Source organism: Varanus komodoensis, unplaced genomic scaffold (assembly GCF_004798865.1).
Source record: "Varanus komodoensis strain SLA01 unplaced genomic scaffold, ASM479886v1 scaffold37, whole genome shotgun sequence".
Classification (NCBI taxonomy): domain Eukaryota; kingdom Metazoa; phylum Chordata; class Lepidosauria; order Squamata; family Varanidae; genus Varanus; species Varanus komodoensis.
The window spans coordinates 2,701,338-2,721,583 of NW_025335889.1; the positions used below are offsets into that span (position 1 = coordinate 2,701,338).

The window sequence follows — 20,246 nt, forward strand, 5'->3', positions numbered from 1 at the left end:
TTGATTTACAAGATCAGGAATTCCTAATGCTCTATCAATTTCTTCAAGACTGGTGACATCTGTACTACTCAGCAATGTGTGCAGTTGATCTAGAAGAGCCCTTTCATCACTCTGTCCATCCACATTTGGAGCAGTATATAAGAGGTCATCCAAAGAATTTCTAACGATCTGCCTAAGAAAGTCAAGATGTTACACTGGTTAAAAAAGAATATGCTTCTGCAGCAGCTGCCGTTCAGTGACAAGAAGGCTCTTCAGAAAAATTCTATTTTTCTACTGTATACAAGTGGAAAAAGTGATATATTGCTGATGCCAATTCATAAGTAAACAAATTACTGGAAACTGAAAACAAGGCTCTCTATTCCAGTGGTTCCCAAACTGTTCTGTGGAACCCTAGGGTTCTATAAAAGCCTCGAAGGGGTTCTGCAAAAAATCTCAAAAATCAAATTTAAAATGGATTTTAAAATGAAGCCCCATTAGGCCAACTATTCAATTGTCAATTGGTGTCCATGCAGCAAACAAGAAAATCCATCATATCATTTGGTTCCTAAAACTTTATTAAGTAGTACTGGGAATAAGAGAAATAATTCATTTGGGATATTACCATGTGCAGTAATCACTTTATTCATTTGTTATATTTAAAATGTTTTCCTTTATTTCCAAATCTACTATGTTATGCAAAGCATTCATGCAACAGGAGGAGATGAAAGAAGGAAGAACATTTATGGCAATGTTCATTCTATTGGTTTTTTTACAGCACCTAGCACATTTTACATATTAGACCAGTTTAGATATAATCTTCTAGACTTCATAAGCTATAGCTTATTAAACTGGGAAGGGGCATCAGGCATGTTGGTATGCTTAACTTCTTTTCTTGTTCCAGCATGGAGAGATCCGGGTTTGTTTAAACCAGAGCTCTACCTTAAGTCTGAAGGGAAATTCCAGGATTAGAGAAGTAAGTGGCCCTTCATAAACCAGAGTTTAACAAAGTCAGAAATAAGATATCAGAATGAAACCATACTTACTAAAAAAAAAAAAAAAATCACTAAGTAACTGGTTTCTTCATACATCTCTTAAATGAACTGTAGCATTTTACAGATGAACAAGTGAGTTAGAAGAAATTCACTGTACCTTAACTACAAATTTCTTTCTTAATCTTATTTTAGCCTGGGTGTATTTTGCTTTAAATGCTGGTGCAAGAAGGCCAACTAAAGGTGCACTACAATTTGCAGACACCTCTTCCCCACAGATAGATTCAAGATGAATTTCATGTAACCCAGCATTGGAATATCGAATGTGTGTGTGTGTGTGGGGGGGGGTTCAACCTTTCTGTGTCCTTTTTAGTAGGTAGCCTTACATAATTTCATACTGCTCTTTGCACAGTTGTTGTATTTTAGGGCACAGGCCCCATTAGAAAGTTGAAATTACTCTAATTTAAAGAAAAATATTGTATTCTAGTTTCTACTACATTTGTACAGAACTGGAAAAACTGCTCAGTGTTCATTTGTTCTAAAAGGGAAGCATTTGATCATAATGAAAATATGGAATACAGTATTATAAAGTAGGGACTGCAGGTGGCGCGGTAGTTTAAACCGCTGTGCTGCTGGGCTGGTTGATTGAAAGGTCGCCGGTTCAAATCTACACAAAAATCTACACAACAGAGTGAGTTCCCGTTGCTCAGTCCCAGCTCCCGCCAACCTTGCAGTTCGAAAGCATGAAAATGCAAGTAGATAAAAAGGTACCACTTCGGTGGGCAGGTAACAGCGTTCCGTGCACTTCGGTGGTTAGTCATGCCGGCCACATGACCACGGAGACTGTTGGTGGACAAACACTGGCTCCCTTGGCTAGGAAACGAGATGAGCACCGCCCCCTAGAGTCAGGCATGACTGGACTTAAAAGTCAAGGGGAAACCTTTACCTTTTATTATAAAGTATGGAATGTGGTGGATAATTGAGATTTAAAAAAAAATAGGTAACTATTTTTTCTAATTTAATCAAAATATTTTGATAACACGTGACTGTGGCCAAACAAGAGGCTGAGTCAACTGAATAATATTCCATATTCAGAATTTCGTATTACCTGTTTTGTGAACCTCGGGTTCCTTGTTCCATGGACAGCATGCTATCAGTCCATGCATTTGGCTGGTTAGATGAACCTGGATGCGCATAAGGGTTTCCACCCATGCCAATGTTAATCTCATTTGGCCCTGTAAAATGATTTTTGAAGCTGATTTTACAAAATGTGATTGTTGTATCAACAATTCAATGGTGTAGGACAGTGCAGAAAAAAACTAGTCCAACACTATATCAGAATTATAAAACACAATTTTAAAATAGCATTGTAAAACCACTGCACAAATATTTTTGCACTGAAATAAATAAAACTTGCCCTTACTTACATGGGGCAAGGACAGTCTAAATTTGGAACTGTCACCAAATACAAGATTTGTTCCCAAATGCCCATCTAAGATTATGGAACCATCTCCCCATCTTTAATAGGTTTCTGGTGCCAGGCTAAGATTGCCCTCTATCATGAGGCATTTAATTAATTTAATACAATATAATGACTTATATTAGTTCCTTAAGCAGGACTCATGGTTAATTTTTATAAGCTATTACAGCTTTTAAAATACAGCCTATAAATGTTGCATTGTAATTTTATGATGTTTCATTGTTGCCTCCATTTTATATAATATTTTTGTGCTGTTCTAAACTGCCCAGAGAACTTTGAATGCTGGGCAATATAGAAATAAAATGAAGACAACAAAGACAACTACAACAAAGAAACCAGGTTTTGTACAACATGGCAATCAGTAACAAGTAAATAGCTATAGTGGGTTATCATGCTGTCTGATCCCAGACCACTTTCTGCAGGGTGGCTCATTTTTCAGAGATAAGCCATGTCTACCTTATTCTAGGGGTTGGTTGTACCACAATGGTTTGTGAGAGCAATCCATTGCACTACAAATGTGCTAACTGTCACTTCATTTACTCCCAGTCATTAATTTGCCTATATTTCTGTGGGCTTTTTTCAAACTGCCAGGAAATTGTGGTAACTGCAGAATTAAGCGTTCCAAAAAGAAGCCATGAAAAGTGGGGGGAATTCATCTCTGTTCTTTCTAGAGTATCTGGAGACTCAGGGAAGCACTGAAAGGGGAGGCACTGAAAACTGACAGCTCAGCACATAAAACTGAGAGGATCACATTGCTAAGGAGGAAATATTGTTCCTCCACCTTTTTCCCTTCACCAATGCTTTTCATTTAACAGTTTGACAATTAATCGCTGGCATCTGAGCACAAATTAGCCTATATGCAATACTGTCTTATCAACTTCCTAGTTCAGTCTATTACTTTTCTTCACTGCTCCCCTTGACAGCTGAAACAGACATGGAAACTGACCAGGAAAAATTATACATATGGGTCAACTGCCTAGTAGTAGTACTATTTCTAACAGTGCTAATAATAACGATAATAACAACTACACAATAATAACAGTTATGTAGTGTTAATGGGCTAGAGAGAAAAACCCTCTTGATACTGACTGCTCTTTTCTGAGGCTCCAATTTTTATTTTTTTACGTGGAAGAGAATGAAATGGGATAGCAATCAAAGCAGATAGGAAATCAAGTCAGGTTCTGTCACAGAGGATGCTGGGATATACTGGTTATAAGCTCCATCATTAGTAGGGTATACTGTGAGTTGTTCAGTGAACAATTAACCCACTGTGGCTTAACTCACAATCTGGGGCTTTAAGTGGTAAATATTTCCTTCCATATCCTTCAGACCAACTAACTGTGGGTTCTAGTAAATAAACGCTTTAACAACTCACTCATATGGATCATCTGCTGTTGGAGCATGGGTCTGGTTCCAGGCATACTGTTTGACCTCATGGGCAGACCAGGCAAGGAACCCCCAACTGAAGATCTAGAAAGGGATGGGTTGCACTCTGGCCCTGATCTTGCCATTGGACCAGAACTTGTAGGTTCCATCCTGCTCACTTTTGAGTTCTGTAGGCTCCAATCACTTGCTGAATGTGGATTCATAGGCATACTTCTGTTAGATCCCCCTGGGAAATCAGATTACTTTGCCTTAAAAAAATCTAGCATATTATACAATTCGCTATGAAATACATTTTTACATCTCTTCACCCCACCACTTTCATAAGCCAGAACCTAAATGACTGCACACACTAGAGCTTTTCTGCAATCCTCCTTCCTCTAGCAAAAACTACATACAAAGGCCAGAATGCTATCCATTCATTATGGCATTCTGTGAAGTATACAAGCACTGCCACTACAAGGGGAGAAATAGCAATTGCCTCACTCCACATGTACAACTAGGGCTCTTTGAATGTCAGCCATGTTTTCTCTCCTGTTGTAAATTGGTATCTTAATTTAGACAATCAGCTTATCTAAATTCAGTTGAGATGAAGCATCACACAGTATTAAATGGGATATTATCATTAACATTGATTATCTTTGTGGTAAAGGCTCAGTTCAAACATCACAGTTTGCATTTGCCATAGTTTAAAAATCAAATCATGTACCAGCAAACCCATAATTTATAGCTGCTTGTCTGCTTCCATTTTCTACCTGCTCAGCACTCTAACCTCTAGGTGCTGGAATAATGAACTATAATTTGTCAATTCATTCATGAAACCAAACCATAGATGGTGCAAATTACATTTTATAAGCCATTTCAAACAACAGTTGCTACCTGATTCTAAACTTTTATTTGTTGATTCAAACATCACAACCACCTTTTGGTGTGAAGTATGAACCAAAGTATGATTGGAGCCAGTCCTAACAACTGAGTTACTCCATCAAAATTGTGGAATACTGTTTAAGGTAAAAGACTATAAACGAAGTGAAAAGCTACTTGTATGAAAATGAACAAACCCATATTAGCGCCAAAGTTTTCCTGGTTTTCAATCATTCTTGGACTCCCACCCATCATGTTTTGCTTCTGCAATATGGAGAAGGTATTCACACTCCTGACAGGTGGGCTTGAACCCACTGATATGGGGCAGTCTAAAGACATTGCTCTGTTGAAAGGCGGACGGGTAGCCTGCAAAGACTGGGGACTTCTCATACCTGTTGAAGAATTACAATATAATTCCCATCATTAAATACTCAGAGATGTGGTTGGAATCTATTATATGATCATTTAGAGAAATTTTCACGCAAACATGTACATTAAGTCCAACTGTTACTTCTTCTGAACAAATGTCACTGATATAGACTAATAACCAGATAAATAACAAGTTCAAGAAATGTCTTCTCTAGTTCATTTGATCTACCATGTAACAGTATGCAGTATTATATAATTATGCTCCATCTATTTAGATCTGCATAATGTCAGTTTCAATTCCTTTATGCCTATGTACCCAACTTTACAAAAATTTAGAAAATACAACCTGAGAACATACCAAAACCAAAATCCTAAGCACTTCACCATAATTCTAAATGCATAGAAAAACCATTCCTGTAAGCATCCTACAGCAGGACCTAGGTGACCATTTTATGTTACAGTTCCCTTCTACTTTCTGTTACTGCAATTACCCTAATAATTCATGAGAAATCACAACTGAACTTTCTGTTCTACTAATTGCCCTAATTATATAACCTAAAATGCACTGTTGTGAGAATTCAGCAAATGTTAAACAATATTGTTTAAGATAATACTGTTTAGCGGAAAAGAATTCATATAAAATTAAAAGCTGTTTGTATGAAAATGAACAAAACCATATCAGCTCCCAAATTTATAGTCAAACCTGACTTTTGCAGGTTTAACTTTTGGGGATTTGAATATTCATACATTTGCCATCAATAATAAACTGGAATTTTTTAAAAAAAAATGAGTTTTGTAGCCTACTGAGAAAAATTGCTGAAAACACATGGGCTAGAAAATACCCAAATATATATGGGTATTTTTCTGAAACACAGAAACACAGAAACAGAGCGAGTCAGAATGGGCCTCCTGGGCCATCTAGTCTGACCTCCGGCACCAGCCGGCTCTGCTCATGACATGCCCACCATCTGGACATCCAGCCTATCCTTGAACAACCGCACCAATGGGGCCTCAACAACCTCTCATGGAAGCCCATTCCACACCCTGGGGTCCTGACTGTCAGGAAGTGCTTCCTGGCATCCAAATGGAACCTTGGCTCCCTGAGCTTTGCTCCGTTGGGAGCGCGTCCTGCCTTCCTCTGCAGGGGAGAACAGGTCTCTACCCATCTCCATGTGACACCCCCTCACATACCTGTATGTCGCCAACATATCCCCTCTGAGTCTCCTCTTCTCCAGGCTGAAGAGACCCAGTTCCCTCAGTCTCGCCTCACATGGCATCCCCTGCAAACTGGCCACCAACTTTGTGGCCCTACGCTGCACTGACTCCAACCTGGCTATATCCTTACTTTAATGAGGGGCCCAAAATTGAACACAATACTCCAGTTGCGGGAGCACCAGAGTCGTGTAGAATGGTAGTAATACCTCTCTTGATCTAGAAGCCACAATTCTGGCTATGCAACCAAGGGTGGCATTCGTCCTCTTGACCACCGCATCACACTGCTGACTCATGTTTAGCCTGCAGTCAACCAGTACCCCGAGGTTTCTTTCACAAGTGCTGCTCTCCAGCCACTTGTCACCTAACCTGTACTTATGACAGCTATTCCTATGCCCCAAGTGCAAGATCTTGCACTTATCCACATTGAACGCCATCCTGTTGTCTCCTGCCCACTTCCATAGTCTGTCCAGATCCTTTTGGATCTGGAGTACCTGCTCCTCAGTTGTGGCCACTGCTCCAGTTTTAGTGCCGTCTGCGAATTTGATCAGCAGACTGTTCACCCCTTCTTCCATGTCGTTAATGAAAAGATTAAACAGGATCAGCCCCAGGACAGAGCCCTGGGGGACCCCGCTTGTCACTGGCCGCCATCCCGATGATTCCCCGCTAATGGTTACCTTCTGCTTTTGGTTAGTCAACCATGCCCTAATCCACCGGACAGTGCTTTGGTGTATCCTAAAACTCCTCAGTTTCTCCACCAGGGTATAATGGGGCACTTTGTCAAAGGCCTTGCTGAAATCCAGGTATACCACATCCACTGCATCCCCTCCATCTAGCCATCTCGAAACCTTGTCATAGAATTCCACAAGGTTTGTCTGGCAGGACCTGTTTTTGCAGAAGCTGTGTCATGTGGCTGTCAGCCTCCCTTCCCTATCTAGCATCACTAGATCTCTCTCTATTATGAGCCTTTCCATTGTTTTTCCTACAATGGACGTAAGGCTAACCGGTCTATAATTCCCCATGTCCTTTCTACTACCCTTTTTGAAAATTGGGACCACTGATGCCACCCACCAGTCCTCTGGAGCTTCACCCGTTCTCCACAAGGTCTCAAAAATGGAGGCCAGCAGGTGTGAAAGATCCCCTGCCAACTCTATAAGTACTCTCGGGTGTAACCCGTCAGGGCCTGGCGCCTTTGTAATGTCCAATGCCCTGAGGAGCCCCTCGACTTCAAGGGGGGTGACTCTAATCTGTGACCCTAAGTTTCCAGCCTCATCTAATCTCCTATGCGGATATCCCCCGTCCTGCTTTGGGGAGAACACAGAGGCAAAATAGTCATTTAGCATCTGTGCCAGTTCCCTCATATCAGTCACTGGATCTCCTTCCTCCTTATTTAGTGGTGCCACCACTTGTCTCCCCTTCCTCTTCCTATTTACTTGCTGAAAGAAGCCTTTTTTGTTGCTCTTGATATTCTTGGCAAGTCTCAGCTCATAATCAGCCTTAGCCTTGAGAAGAATCCTTCTGCAACGGGCCTCCTCCTCCCGGTATACCCTTTTGTCTATTTCCCCCAGTACCCATTTCCTACGGAGGTTCCTCTTTCGTCTAATCCCTCTAACCACCTCCTTTCGCATCCATGGCGGCACTCTCCTCCACCTCCCCACCTTACTGACTAGAGGTATCGTCAAGGCTTGCGCCTCCAAAACCTCCCTTTTGAGTGCTATCCACCCCTCCTCAACTCGCTTACCTTCCAGTAACCTATCCCAGGAGACTTTCCCCAATCTGGCCTTCAGTTGGCCAAAGTTGGCCCTCTTGAAGTCCCAGCTTCTAGTGCTCGACCTGCTGCACGTCCCCAGTCCCTTGATCTCAAAGCAAAGGATGGAGTGATCACTCGCATCCAGAGCTCCCCTCATCTGTACTTCATCTATCAGCTCCTCCCTATTGGTCAAAACCAAGTCAAGGATGTCCCCCCCTCTCGTCGCCTCTCGGACCCTCTGTGTGAAAAACCCTTCCTCTATAGCTTCTAGAAAGTGACGTGGCCTGGCTGTCACCGCCGAGTGAGTCTCCCAAGTAATATCTGGGAGACTGAAATCTCCCATAATTACTGTGTCTCTCCCCCGAGATATCCTTAGAATCTGGCCTGTCAGGACATCATCCAGGGTCTCAAGTTGACCTGGAGGGCGATAACATACCCCCACTGTCAGGTATCTTTCCCTGTCAAAACCCCTAAGTTTCACCCAGACTGCCTCTACCGAATCCCCATCTGTGCTGCATTCCATCTCACTGCATCCTATCCCTTCCCTGACGTATACAGTCACGCCCCCACCTCTCTTTCCCTTCCTGTCCTTTCTAAAAAGGTGATACCCTTCTATGTTCACATTCCAGACTTGCCTTTCATCCCACCAAGTTTCTGTGATTCCCACCAGACCATACCCTCCTATTCCCAGGAGAGCTTCAAGCTCTTCCTGCTTGTTACCCATGCTCCTAGCATTGGTGTACATACAGCTCAACTCCTTCCCACCGCTTCCTTTCCTTGGAGTTTCCAGCCTCCTCCTTCCTCCCATCCTCCCTGATACCTGGCCCCTCTCTGTAGGAGTCCTGTCAGTCCCTGCAGTATCTCTAAAACCCTGCTCCCAGAGCCCTGATCCTCCCCATACACTCGTCCAGTGCAGACACGTTACTGGGGGGCCTGAACCCGCCCCCCCCGGCTAAGTTTAAAGTCTTCTGGACGAAGTTTGCTAGAGCATCTCCAAAGGACCTTTTCCCCATCCTCGTGAGGTGTAACCTGTCCCTTGCCAGAAGTCCACTGGCAAGAAAACGAGTGCCGTGGTCGAGGAACCCGAAGCATTCCTTCTGGCAACATACATCCAGGTTGCTTGTTCCACACATTATTACAGTATATATCAGCATATAAAACAACCCTTGAAACCAAAAATAGTAAAGCAAAGATTGGGGGTGGCTTTATATGTCGACATATACAGTATATCAAGAAAAAAGAAAGGGAAATTTGTAAAGCTGTTGCTGGAGCTACACCAGTGAATCATTCTTGGGTTAAATAATAAGAGTTAAACAACTCTAGTGCAACCCTAAAATAGAACATAACTCATGCTTGTCAGGGTCACACAACCAACCTCCAGGTAGGGGTTGAATTTTCAAAATGGTGGCTGCACACCCCCTACAAGGGTGGCAGTCATGTCATGTGAACAAAGTGAATGAAATCACAAGGTAATAGTCTTCTATGAAGCAAATTAAGAAAATAATAGCTTAAATGTGCATTTAATTAATCCAAGACATATTCGGTGAAATAGTTTTGTTAAGAAAGCTACCTTACCCAGTGGTGTGTTTCCTTGGCAGAGAGGTTGCTTATTCCCAATGTTACTCCCATTTGCAGACACAGGATTATTGCAAAAATCAGAACTGGTTAGATCACCCAAAATTGCATCTAAATTATCTACCAAATCACCACTTATCTGAAAAAAAATTCAAATAAATTTCATTCCTTAAATCTCTATTAAGAATCTTACAAGCTGTCATGAAACAAAGGCTGAGTTGTTTGAAACTTGCTAATTTTCAGACTAAGCTGAAAAACTGATGGAAATTTCTGCTTAGTCTATAATTAATTTACTGATTTTTTTTTAAATTTGTGTGTTCTGTGCTCATCTATGTAAAGCCAACACACCCAGTCTAGACACAGGCCTCTCATAATGAGATAGTCTGCATGTCATGATAAGCTACTGTGGGTTAGTTATCGCACATGGCTCAGCAATATACAATGACCGCCATTTTAAATATTCAAGTCACAGTGGCACACACCACAGATTGTCATGTCATGCAAACCCAGGCTTTGCTGGTTATGTGAGCGCTAAACAACCTTTGTATAAGATTAACAGTGCACATCATGGAGCCCTATGCATTAGTGAAGCATGGCAGCTTACCATGAGTGCAAATCAGCTTCATATATACACCAAAAAGGAATGATTGAAATGCTTAGTTGACTAATACATTCACTTTTAAAAATCACTGAAAAAGAATCCCCAATTAATTGGGCAACTTTTCAAAAAAGATTTTTTTAAAAAAGTGAATAGGTGGAAGGTCCTTTTCAGAAGCATTCCAATTTTTCTCTCAAGCAGGAGGTAATGTCTTTTTTAGGATGGTTCATGCAGTGACGTGTGCATGTATAATCTGAGAGCAAAGAAAGAATGCCACTGCTATACTGCTAATAACCTAAAAACTAAATTTGTGCAATGGAAAGTAATAAAGGAGAGTCTGGAGTTTATTTTAACTATGCTTTTTCACACTAATGAAAGAAAATGAATTGATTTAGTGCATGCATTTATTTGAAAAGCAGACATTGCGTCCCTTAACACTGCTCAGCACTGGAATACTATACCTCTTCTGTAGGTTCTGTTTTTATCTTCATCTCTTTTTCTTGACTTGATGTAGGTATTGCAGAACTACAGCATTGTCCCATCTTGTTATCCAAGCTTTCTATTTTAGGCTTAATGTCCTTTGAAAATGAATCCTTCCCATCATCCTTATCAAGCAAGTATCTAAGCAAAGCATGGTTCTCTTTCTTTTTAGGACTCATTTGTTCCTGTTTGACTGTTCCTTCTCCACAGGAAACTGTGTTACTGTCATGATAACTATCTTTGCCAGTAGCTTCTGCTGTAATTTTCGCCACTTCTGCTGGAGAATTACCATTCCGTAGCAACTTGTGTAGAATCCTATGCTTTTCCTGCATGTTCGAGGAAGAGACCCCTCCAGATGTAGAAGAGGAGACACCAGACGAAGGGCTTGTAGCATTTGTAGAAGATTCTTTGCAAGTCGAGTCCAAGGGAGAGTTTGACAGGGTTGAATGCCCTCTGTCCTCTGAGGAGCAAGTCAGTAACTGAAGAAGCTTTTTGTGCCCTTTGCTTTCAACTGGCCCCCTTTGGTCAGAGCCTTCAAGGCTCTCCTCTTTGCTGTCCTTATTACTAAAAGAGTCCCTGCTATTTGACTGACACATAGAACTTTCCACTTGATTCTGCTCACAAAATATTCCAGGAGGGCTTTTTGAATCCTGGTTCACCATTTTACTCTGCTGAGAAACATTCATATTTGGGGAACTGTCCAGTTTGGGACCTGGTGAAGAAAGTGTAGACAGAAGGGAAGTTCCAACCCCATCACTAATGGCCTGAAGAGCACTAAGTGAGCTGCTTGAAAAATTGTTGCTGCTGGAATTACTAGCAGGTCCCATCGGAGAGTGCACACCTATGCAAAAAAAGAATTGATAATGGAAGGAAAAAACATATCTCCATTCAAGTCTTTAATGAGGCATCACTTATTAAATAAATAGCTTAGCTATAGACATTTTAAACAGAAAAAACACAAAGGAAAATATAGTAAAAGCCCTGCATTAACATATTGTTCGTAAGTATACGGAAGGCACAGTAAGTCTGATTACATTGCATCATTTTACATTTATGCTGCAAGTAACTCATGGATGATAATTGCAAAGCATGTTATACACAGTAAATCATCCTCATCTATGGCCAATTTAATAATACTAGATTTCAGATTCTGAAACAGAAAACATTAAAAAATACAAGAAGTAATACCTGCTACAGGAGAATACTGGTGTGAATTCACTTTTGGACTCCCACGATTCCTAGGCGATATCATTAAATTCTGTTGATTGGAATTCAAGCCTGGACTGCCATGTGGTGGGCTGCTCATATTTATTCCATAATTACTCTGGTAAGATGACGACTGCATTCCTTGCCCAGGGTTAACTGATCCCATATTTCCAGGAACACCGTATCTACTACCAGTTATCTGACCCATTATGTTAGGATCTCCCATGCCATAGTTCCTATTTTGCAAAGGTATATTTTGTCCAGGCGACATGTTCATAACACCTCCACTTGAATTTGTGGTCCCAGTTGCAGGTGCTCTGACACTCTGTCCCACTGTACCAGGATTTGGTCGATATCCATTTTGTTCTCTGAAAATCACAAACACACACAGAATTAACATTTAAATTCCATATAGAGTAGAATAATGCCATCTATATTAAACAACATTTTCTACCTTTTTCCAGTGATCAATAAACATCACCACCCACATCTGTAACAACAGGGCATATTAGCACCACCATAGCTCATAGAGAGTTATGTCCTTGGTGTCATCCTGCTAGTGCAAAGCTTCTACCTCTTTTGCTTTCACCCTTGCAAAAGGCAATGCACAATTCATTACAACTTCATTAGGTTAAGTGTTACCTGAACTAGTTGTACTAATTGTTTTGCAAGCACTTGTACAATTATTAGTGATCCATAATTACAACTTGTACTTTTCCTATTTGCATAATGCTGCATGCAGCTATCCTGTTTTACTATGAATACAGTTTACTATGATACTGTATTATTCTTTCTATTGACACAAATACAACTTAATAAAATGTATTGAAGCACCAATATTTTTCAGGACATATATTGTATACTAGTTTTCTACTAGTTTTCTGAAATTCTTGACAAGCACTGAGCAATCATATACCACTTACCTGGCAATAAGCCTCATGGAACGCAACAGGACTTACTTCTGAGTAGACAAAGATGACTATAGTGCTATTGAGGAAAAACAGGAAGTAGTCCACTCTTCATGATACAGGGGACAGAGTTTTGCCATGAGACTAACTAGACAGACCTTAGTGGGTTGGTATTTCTTATATCAATGTTAACTGTAGAGAATTCTTGTTTTTGGAACAAGAGATAAAAATTGTAAAACATGTTGCACATTCAAATTGCAACGGAGATTGCATTTATTTATTTATTTATTTATTTATTTATTTATTTATTTAATGTATTTTATCTTAAAAACGTATAAAATGTATCCTCAACAAGATTGCAGAAAATTTCATCTTTTTCATGGATCCAAATGGGCAAGATGGGCCAGCACAGACAGTGCCATCCGATCCCTTCCATTCTACTTATCCAAGTAGATAATCCTGGGTTAAGGATGAGGAACTTCAATAAAAGCTATCTTCATATGAAACTTAAGACATGTGCCATGTATCTTGAATGTGCCATCTTGGCCTTGTCTGAATGAATATTTTTTTAAAGTAGGTGCACATTTACATGTGATAACTGAAATTTAACATCTGATGATAATGAAATTTAGCAATTCCACTGAAACCATGTTCTGAATCTACTATCTCACATCCTGCTCTAGAAAAATATAAAGATAGCAAGTAATTCTGGAACTGTGCATCTGAATGAATTATTTTACCTCTGAAGAAAGTGAGTGGAGATAAAGCCATGACGGTCACTTGTAACGGGGTTTTGAAACAGCTTAGTTTTTGTCTGTCCTGTCACTATTGTTCCATCTGCTAAGGAGAATCGATAGAGCGGAGTTTCGGCATGACCTTGTATATAAGCTGTCAGGAAGAAAACAAAGTATTAGTACAGGAGCAATCTCTTTATATTTCATGACACTGAAATGAATAAACAAATACACATTAAACATTACTACACTGGTCACTTGAAAAATAAAACTTAAGATTGTTTTAACAAATCTGAAAAATTATTGCATTCTATTATCTTTTACTGAAGCAAATCACTGTTTTCTATATGAGGGTAACCTTCATGTGTGTCCTGCTTTCATCTCCTATTATATACTTACATTCAGACACAATTTTCATCTACCCCCCAAACACACAAGGATATGGCTGTGCCTGTGCTTTGGGGGGGGGGGGGGGAGATGGCCACCCTTGTGCTCAGAATGGGGGGTGGGGGAGATGGCTGCGATCTTTGTTGTTCTTTGTCACTTTGCTTCACATTTTTCTGATTAAAAAAATGGTTACTGAACTGATTGACCTTATTTACACTGAACCTTATAGTGAAATTTGACTTGGCTCACAACCAATTTGGGTCACAACCAGAGTACTGGAACGGATTAATTTTGTGAGCCAAGGTACCACTGTTGTCTTCACTAGTCAGCCCTCATCTGAAATGCTGTGTCCAGTTTTCGGGAACCAAGATTTAAGAAAGATGTAAATCCAGAGGAGGGCTACAAAATGTTCCAGGGTGTAGAAACACTGTCCTATAAGGAGAGACTGGGAGAACTGGGCAGCCTCAAGAAAAGAAGGCTGAGGGAAGACATGATATCACTCCATAAGTACTTCAAACACTGTCACAAACAGAAAGGTCAAGATCTCTTTTTGCTAATAACAGAGGCTAGGACATGGAATAATCAATCCAAGTTGTGACAACCCAGATTCACGTTGGATATCAGGAAGTTTCCTCACTGTCAGAGCAATATGACAGTGGAACCAGTTGCCAAGAGAGGTCATGGGCTCTCCTGCATTAGAGACATTCAGCAGGAAACTGGACAACCATCTGAGTGGGATGGTGTCAGTTGGTGATCTGGACCCAACGGCCTTCTTGGTCCCTTCCAACTCTAGTATTTTATGATTCTATGACAAATAATTGAACCAACCAGCATTTTGAAACCTGAGGAGTTACCTTCTTGATAGTGGCGTTTATTTGACCAGTGCTGTCCTTCATTTTGACATAAAAATCTCTGAATACAACGACGAATTGTATCTTCAAATCCAGGTCTCATGGACCTTAGGGAGTTTGTATCTATGTTAACAAGTTTACCTGTCAATCATAAAGATAATTGATACATAAATTTAAAATACAGAAGTGTTTGACTTTTGATTTACAAGCTTATTGTACAGTAACTACTATCAAAGAATGTATAATTTGAGGATACGAACAAAATGTTATGAAATATTAGCTGTCTTGGGGGCTATTACACCCAAAAACGGAGATATAAAATCTTGTAAGTGAATAAACAATGAATCAAGTATTTGAAAAGAAGCAGTTACACCATGTCAAATCACTGTGCAATACTTGTTTTGCTATACTTTGCATGGAAAATATATTCTATCAATTCTGCAGGTAGATTTCTCACCTGAAAGATCATGCCTAGTTACAAAGCTTTCTGTGTTTGGTGAAAATACTCTTTCCACAGTAGCGATACGGCGTGCCACACATATCATACAGGACTGCAAATCTGAAATGAAAATATATTATGTTATATTTTACAGATACTCTGAAATGTAAGGATAACAGTGTGTTGTTTATTAACAAATATATACATTTATGTACTACTAAGTTCTTTACAAAGTGTAGTATACATTACAATTTATTATTACTATATCGCATTGTGAATTAGGTTATGTGTGATAGATCAAAAACAAGTATTGCTAAACTTGCCATTACCTTCACCTTCTTCCAGCATAGCTCTTGGCTGTGATAAAGCAAAACATTGCATGGTTTCAAATCTCTGATGTGTATCCTGATTGCTCCCAACATCTTCCAAAAGATCATGAACTGTTTTGATCATCATGCGACAATTAAAAGTATGGCTCTTCTGTCTTGGTGCTTCATTGGTCCATGAAACTCCATTCACTAAAAACACAGATATTTGAAATAACTCATCAAAATTTGGGCATAAGAGTGTTTTAAAACTAAACTTAAGACTACAATTCTTGGAATTAATTTGACTGAAATCAGTAGAATTTGGTATCAAATACAGAACTGAGGATGCCAATGCATTACATCTGATAGTTATGTATTTATTCCGTGAGGGTGATCCAGAAAACAGAAATTAAATTCAACACGTGGATCTCCTACACCAGGAATGCATTTTTCTTTTTAATGCTACCAAAATAGAAGATGAGAGAGGAACTTATACATGTACATAGCATTCATACAACTGCATGCTTCTTGTAATAGTTATAACCAACCTTGTGGTATCAGCTCATAATCAGGTGGGGGGAAAGAAAGGCAAGCACTGATATCTATTCAGCTGTTCCCCCCTTCCATTCTTTTGACTGCCTAACTGTTGCAAGTGCTGACAACACTGATCTGTAAGAAAAGCAGCATGCATACAACCTCCTGTTGTGGTCCTACTTTTCTGGGCCAGGATCTTTAGTCACACTTGAGTGTCCATTTCAGCATACTTAAATCAATGGACACTCAATCAAATTTACATGAAACTCCGGACCATGGCATTAGAAATACTAAAGTATCCCAAATGTTCTCATTTTGACTAATATTTCAAATGCAAATAAATCATTTACTGTGACAACATTTGTGAAATTACATAAAAATGCAAAGCCTCTACTTCTTAAAGACTAGACAGAAGCAACGTTAAAGATGTGTGAATTTAATTCTAAACTAGCTAGACCTCTATTAGTAATCAGTAGTACATGGCATGCTAACTTAAAGAAAATATTTTTAAGGATCCTGACATTTATGAATTCAGACCAAATGTAATCTGATCTAAATGCAATGCTATTTGCAGAAGAAATATCCATGTTCATGCACTATTTCAAAGATAGCTAGAAAAGATGGACATTTTACTTAACAATTAAACTAAGACTCTTAAGCTGACTTCCTGTTTCAAATGGATATTTTGCACAACTGGCAAACCCAGTGAATGTTCACTTTCTTATTACCTGCAGATTTTGGTAAATTTTTAAGAAAATCTTTCCGGTCCTCTTCATGCAAAATATTGTAAACACTTGTATTAACCAGGTCCTCTTGTTTATATTGCAAATACTGAGTGACATTTTCAGATACAAATACAATGTTCCCATCTCGATTTACTACAAATAAGAATCCATCCAATGCCTAGAAACAAAATTATGAAAGGATATTACCCAAACTTAAAATCACACAATAGTATATCAGCCGCAAACAGTTACTCATGTACTAAAGTAGGCTTTCCCAGACAACAACGTTATATGTATCTATCCGGAAATAAGACTCACTACGTTGACAAAGATACATTACCAGATAAATGTGCATAAGGTTGCAACTTACATGAGGATGCATCGTAATAAAGCAGCAACATACATGTAGGGGAGTGTATGTGCATGTGTACCAAAGTTACTGGGAAATATTAAGAAATCCTAAATCTCTTACAGTAGCGTAATGCTAAAAGCCACTTCTAAACTCTCTTCACAGTGTTAGGGAACAATCCTTTGACAATTAGATACTGGCTAGATCATGGGTCCTCAAACTAAGGCCCGCGGGCCAAATCCGGCCCGCCATGCCTGTTTAACCGGCCCAACCCAGAGGTTTTGCACTCACTGTGCTCATGCGCGGGCACACGGCTTGCTCATAAGGTCATTTTGGACTCGCTTGGAGAAAACAATCTCCTTGTGAGCTAGCCGGTGCCTCGCCCCACGTGCCCTGTCCCTGCCTCGCATGCACCCTGCCCCCTCACCGGCCTGTTGCCCGCCCCCCCGCCGGCACTCCTTGGTGGTCCACGCAAACAGTTGGTACTTGTCAACTGGCCCTCTGTTGAAAGTTTGAGGACACCTGGGCTAGATGGTCACAGGTAAATTTGGAGCCCCAATCCAGGTGTGTGGAGGGGGCAAGAGTGGCTCAAATTTGTTGAGAAAGAAAAAAGGAAGAGGTAAGTAGCAAAAGTTTTTTAGACTGATCAGGCAACATAGCAAGGCTTATGGTCGAAAAGAAGTTTCCATGACATTTAGTTGTAGAAGTTTTTCTCTGATTCAGGCCTTGTACTGTGCAGCACACATGTGCATCCCACATGTGTGATGCACAGAAACCACAGAGAAGAATAGTAGAGTTGGAAAGGGCCATGAAGGGCATCAGATCCAACCACTTTCTGTTGCAGATCACTAACTGACACCATTCCACTGAGATGGCTGTCCAGTTTCTTTTTGAATGTCTCTAGTGTGGGAGAGCCCATGATCTCTCTAGGAAAATGGTTCCACTGTTGTATTGTCTGACAGTGAGGAAACTTTTCCCAATATCTAGCCTGAACCTGAGTTGTCACAACTTAAATTGATTATTCAGGTCCTACATTCTGGTATCAGCAAGAAGATATCTTGACCTTCCTCTTTGTGAAGGTCAAGATCCTTTAAGGTACTTATGGAGAGATATCATGTCCCCTTTCTCAAGGTTGAATATACCCAATTCTTTCCGTCTTTCTTCATAGGGAAATCCTTCTAAACCCTTTTTATTGCTATCCTCAGAACCCTTTCTAATTGTTCTGCATCTTTCTTAAATCTTGGTACCCAGAACTGGACACAGTATTCCAGATGCAGTCTGACTAGTGAGGAGTATAGGGGAACTACTACTTCTCATGAGCTGGAAGTAATACTTCTATTAATACACCCCCAAGATAGCATTTGCCCTTTGGGCAGCTGCATTGCATTGTTGGCTCATATTTAGCCTGTTCTCCACAATTACTCCAATGTCCAAGGATTTATTTTTGATAAATCCATGTTGGCTTCTATTAATCACTGCATTTTCTTGAAGATGCTTGCAAATGGATTTTTTAAATAATTTTCTCCAGACTTTTTCCAGGGATTGATGTCAGAATAACTTGTCTATAGTTCCCAGGCTCATCTTTTTCCCCTTTTTAGGATAGGAACATCATTATCCCTTCTCCAGTCATCTGGCACGTCTCCTGTTCCCCAAAATTTATCGAAGATAATAGCAAGTGGTTCAGTATCAACAGAATACTGCAAGCAGCATCACAGAAATTGTATCTCTAATGTTTAAAGAGACATTTACAGCACAATGGACAGTGGCCAACAGGGCCTACCATTTAAGCAAACTGGATTTAGCATGAGACAGAAACTCATTTCCGGAAATACATTAGCAGAGCCTGCTTAACGCAGTTCTACTGACCTGCTGCAGTCCAGAAATAAATGTTTCAGCTCATTTCGGGTCTTGCTGTTGAGAGTGAGATGGACATTTGCTCTTGATGCACATTCCCAAGGCCTTCTAATTGGGACTCAGAGAAAGAGGAGGAGGCCTCAGCATCTGGCTCAGTTCAAGACATTGAGATGAGTGAAGCAAAGGCACTTATCTCAAGACAAGACTCCCCAGGTGCTCAGGCTGCCTCTGAGAATAACCAAGGTGTCCAGTTATCAAGAGGGGGCTTGGAACAGGGAAGTTTCTCAAAGAGAAATAAAGCAAGTATGGCTCTCAACCCCATGATTCAATGCCAGCAGCGGATGGCCTCCCAATTAGAGGATCAGTTTGCAGAGAGGAGGCATGATCATTTCCTAAAGGGCCCTTCTGAAAGGATGGGGCCCAAACATATTCTAAGTATTCATCAAGTACTTATCACATGAGAAAAAGTATAGTTCTAACTCATATTTGGCTACAGCACATGCTGATCACTGGCTTATGGTACAGTTGCAGACAATCTCTACCACCAAGGTTCACATGACACAACAAGCCCATGGTTGGAGACTGGAAATTCAAATAGGCTTGTCATATGTGTCAAGCCCATTGTACACACCAGCCCATTGTTCTGATCCAATAGTACTTAAACAAAATAAGCTATAATCTTGCCTGTAATAGAAGAGGTCCCAATGAATCCTTATCAATAACACCTTGACCTGTTGAAGATACATCAGCTTTCTGGACATCATCATCAGCAGAAGCTGCTTTTCCTGAATTTGGAAAACAAGTTTGAAAGGAAGTTACATCTGTGTCTTCAAACTGTGAATCAGAAACCTAAAGCAATTGTGGAATTAACGTAAGACTAATGCAGTACTGACTACACATTTTCAGAATGTTTCTCCTCTTTAGAATGCGAAAACACATCCAACTTAACACCGAAATCCTTTTTATAATGAAGTTAACGTATGTTTAAAGGATAAAAAAGAATACATATCATCCACATTTATAAGAAAGGCAAGTTCAGAAGCAGGCCTTGGAGCACACATGTTCCCTCTACTGCATCTACTTTACCAGCTCCTCAAATTACCACATAACTGACCAAAGGTTCAACATATATTTGAATGTGCGACATACATAACTTTGCAGGATTTTTGTTTTGAGATCTCACCAATTCAGTTATCTTATATCCTTTGATGAAGGAGAGAAAGAAAGAAGGACAGTTGGAGGAAAAACCTGTTAGCCTAAAGCCTTCTTTAA

General features: G+C 40.1%; 1 protein-coding gene across 18 annotated transcripts in view; it reads right to left on the reverse strand.

Moving 5' to 3' along the window:
* NCOA3 (nuclear receptor coactivator 3) overlaps nt 1-20,246 on the reverse strand; it is a 112,772-nt gene that overhangs the window by 12,900 nt on the left and 79,626 nt on the right. For all 18 annotated transcript variants that reach the window (XR_006415694.1, XM_044440357.1, XM_044440348.1 and 15 more), the window contains 13 exons: nt 19,659-19,759; nt 16,775-16,949; nt 15,534-15,722; nt 15,223-15,324; nt 14,769-14,906; nt 13,534-13,681; nt 11,868-12,253; nt 10,661-11,520; nt 9,602-9,740; nt 4,893-5,087; nt 3,824-4,060; nt 2,077-2,203; nt 1-172 (listed from right to left, as the gene is read on the reverse strand). Coding sequence is in view for 17 of the 18 variants with exons in the window: in XM_044440357.1 (XP_044296292.1) it covers nt 1-172; nt 2,077-2,203; nt 3,824-4,060; nt 4,893-5,087; nt 9,602-9,740; nt 10,661-11,520; nt 11,868-12,253; nt 13,534-13,681; nt 14,769-14,906; nt 15,223-15,324; nt 15,534-15,722; nt 16,775-16,949; nt 19,659-19,759 (2,969 nt within the window). In the remaining variant the exon portion in view is untranslated. The remainder of the gene's footprint in view (nt 173-2,076; nt 2,204-3,823; nt 4,061-4,892; nt 5,088-9,601; nt 9,741-10,660; nt 11,521-11,867; nt 12,254-13,533; nt 13,682-14,768; nt 14,907-15,222; nt 15,325-15,533; nt 15,723-16,774; nt 16,950-19,658; nt 19,760-20,246) is intronic.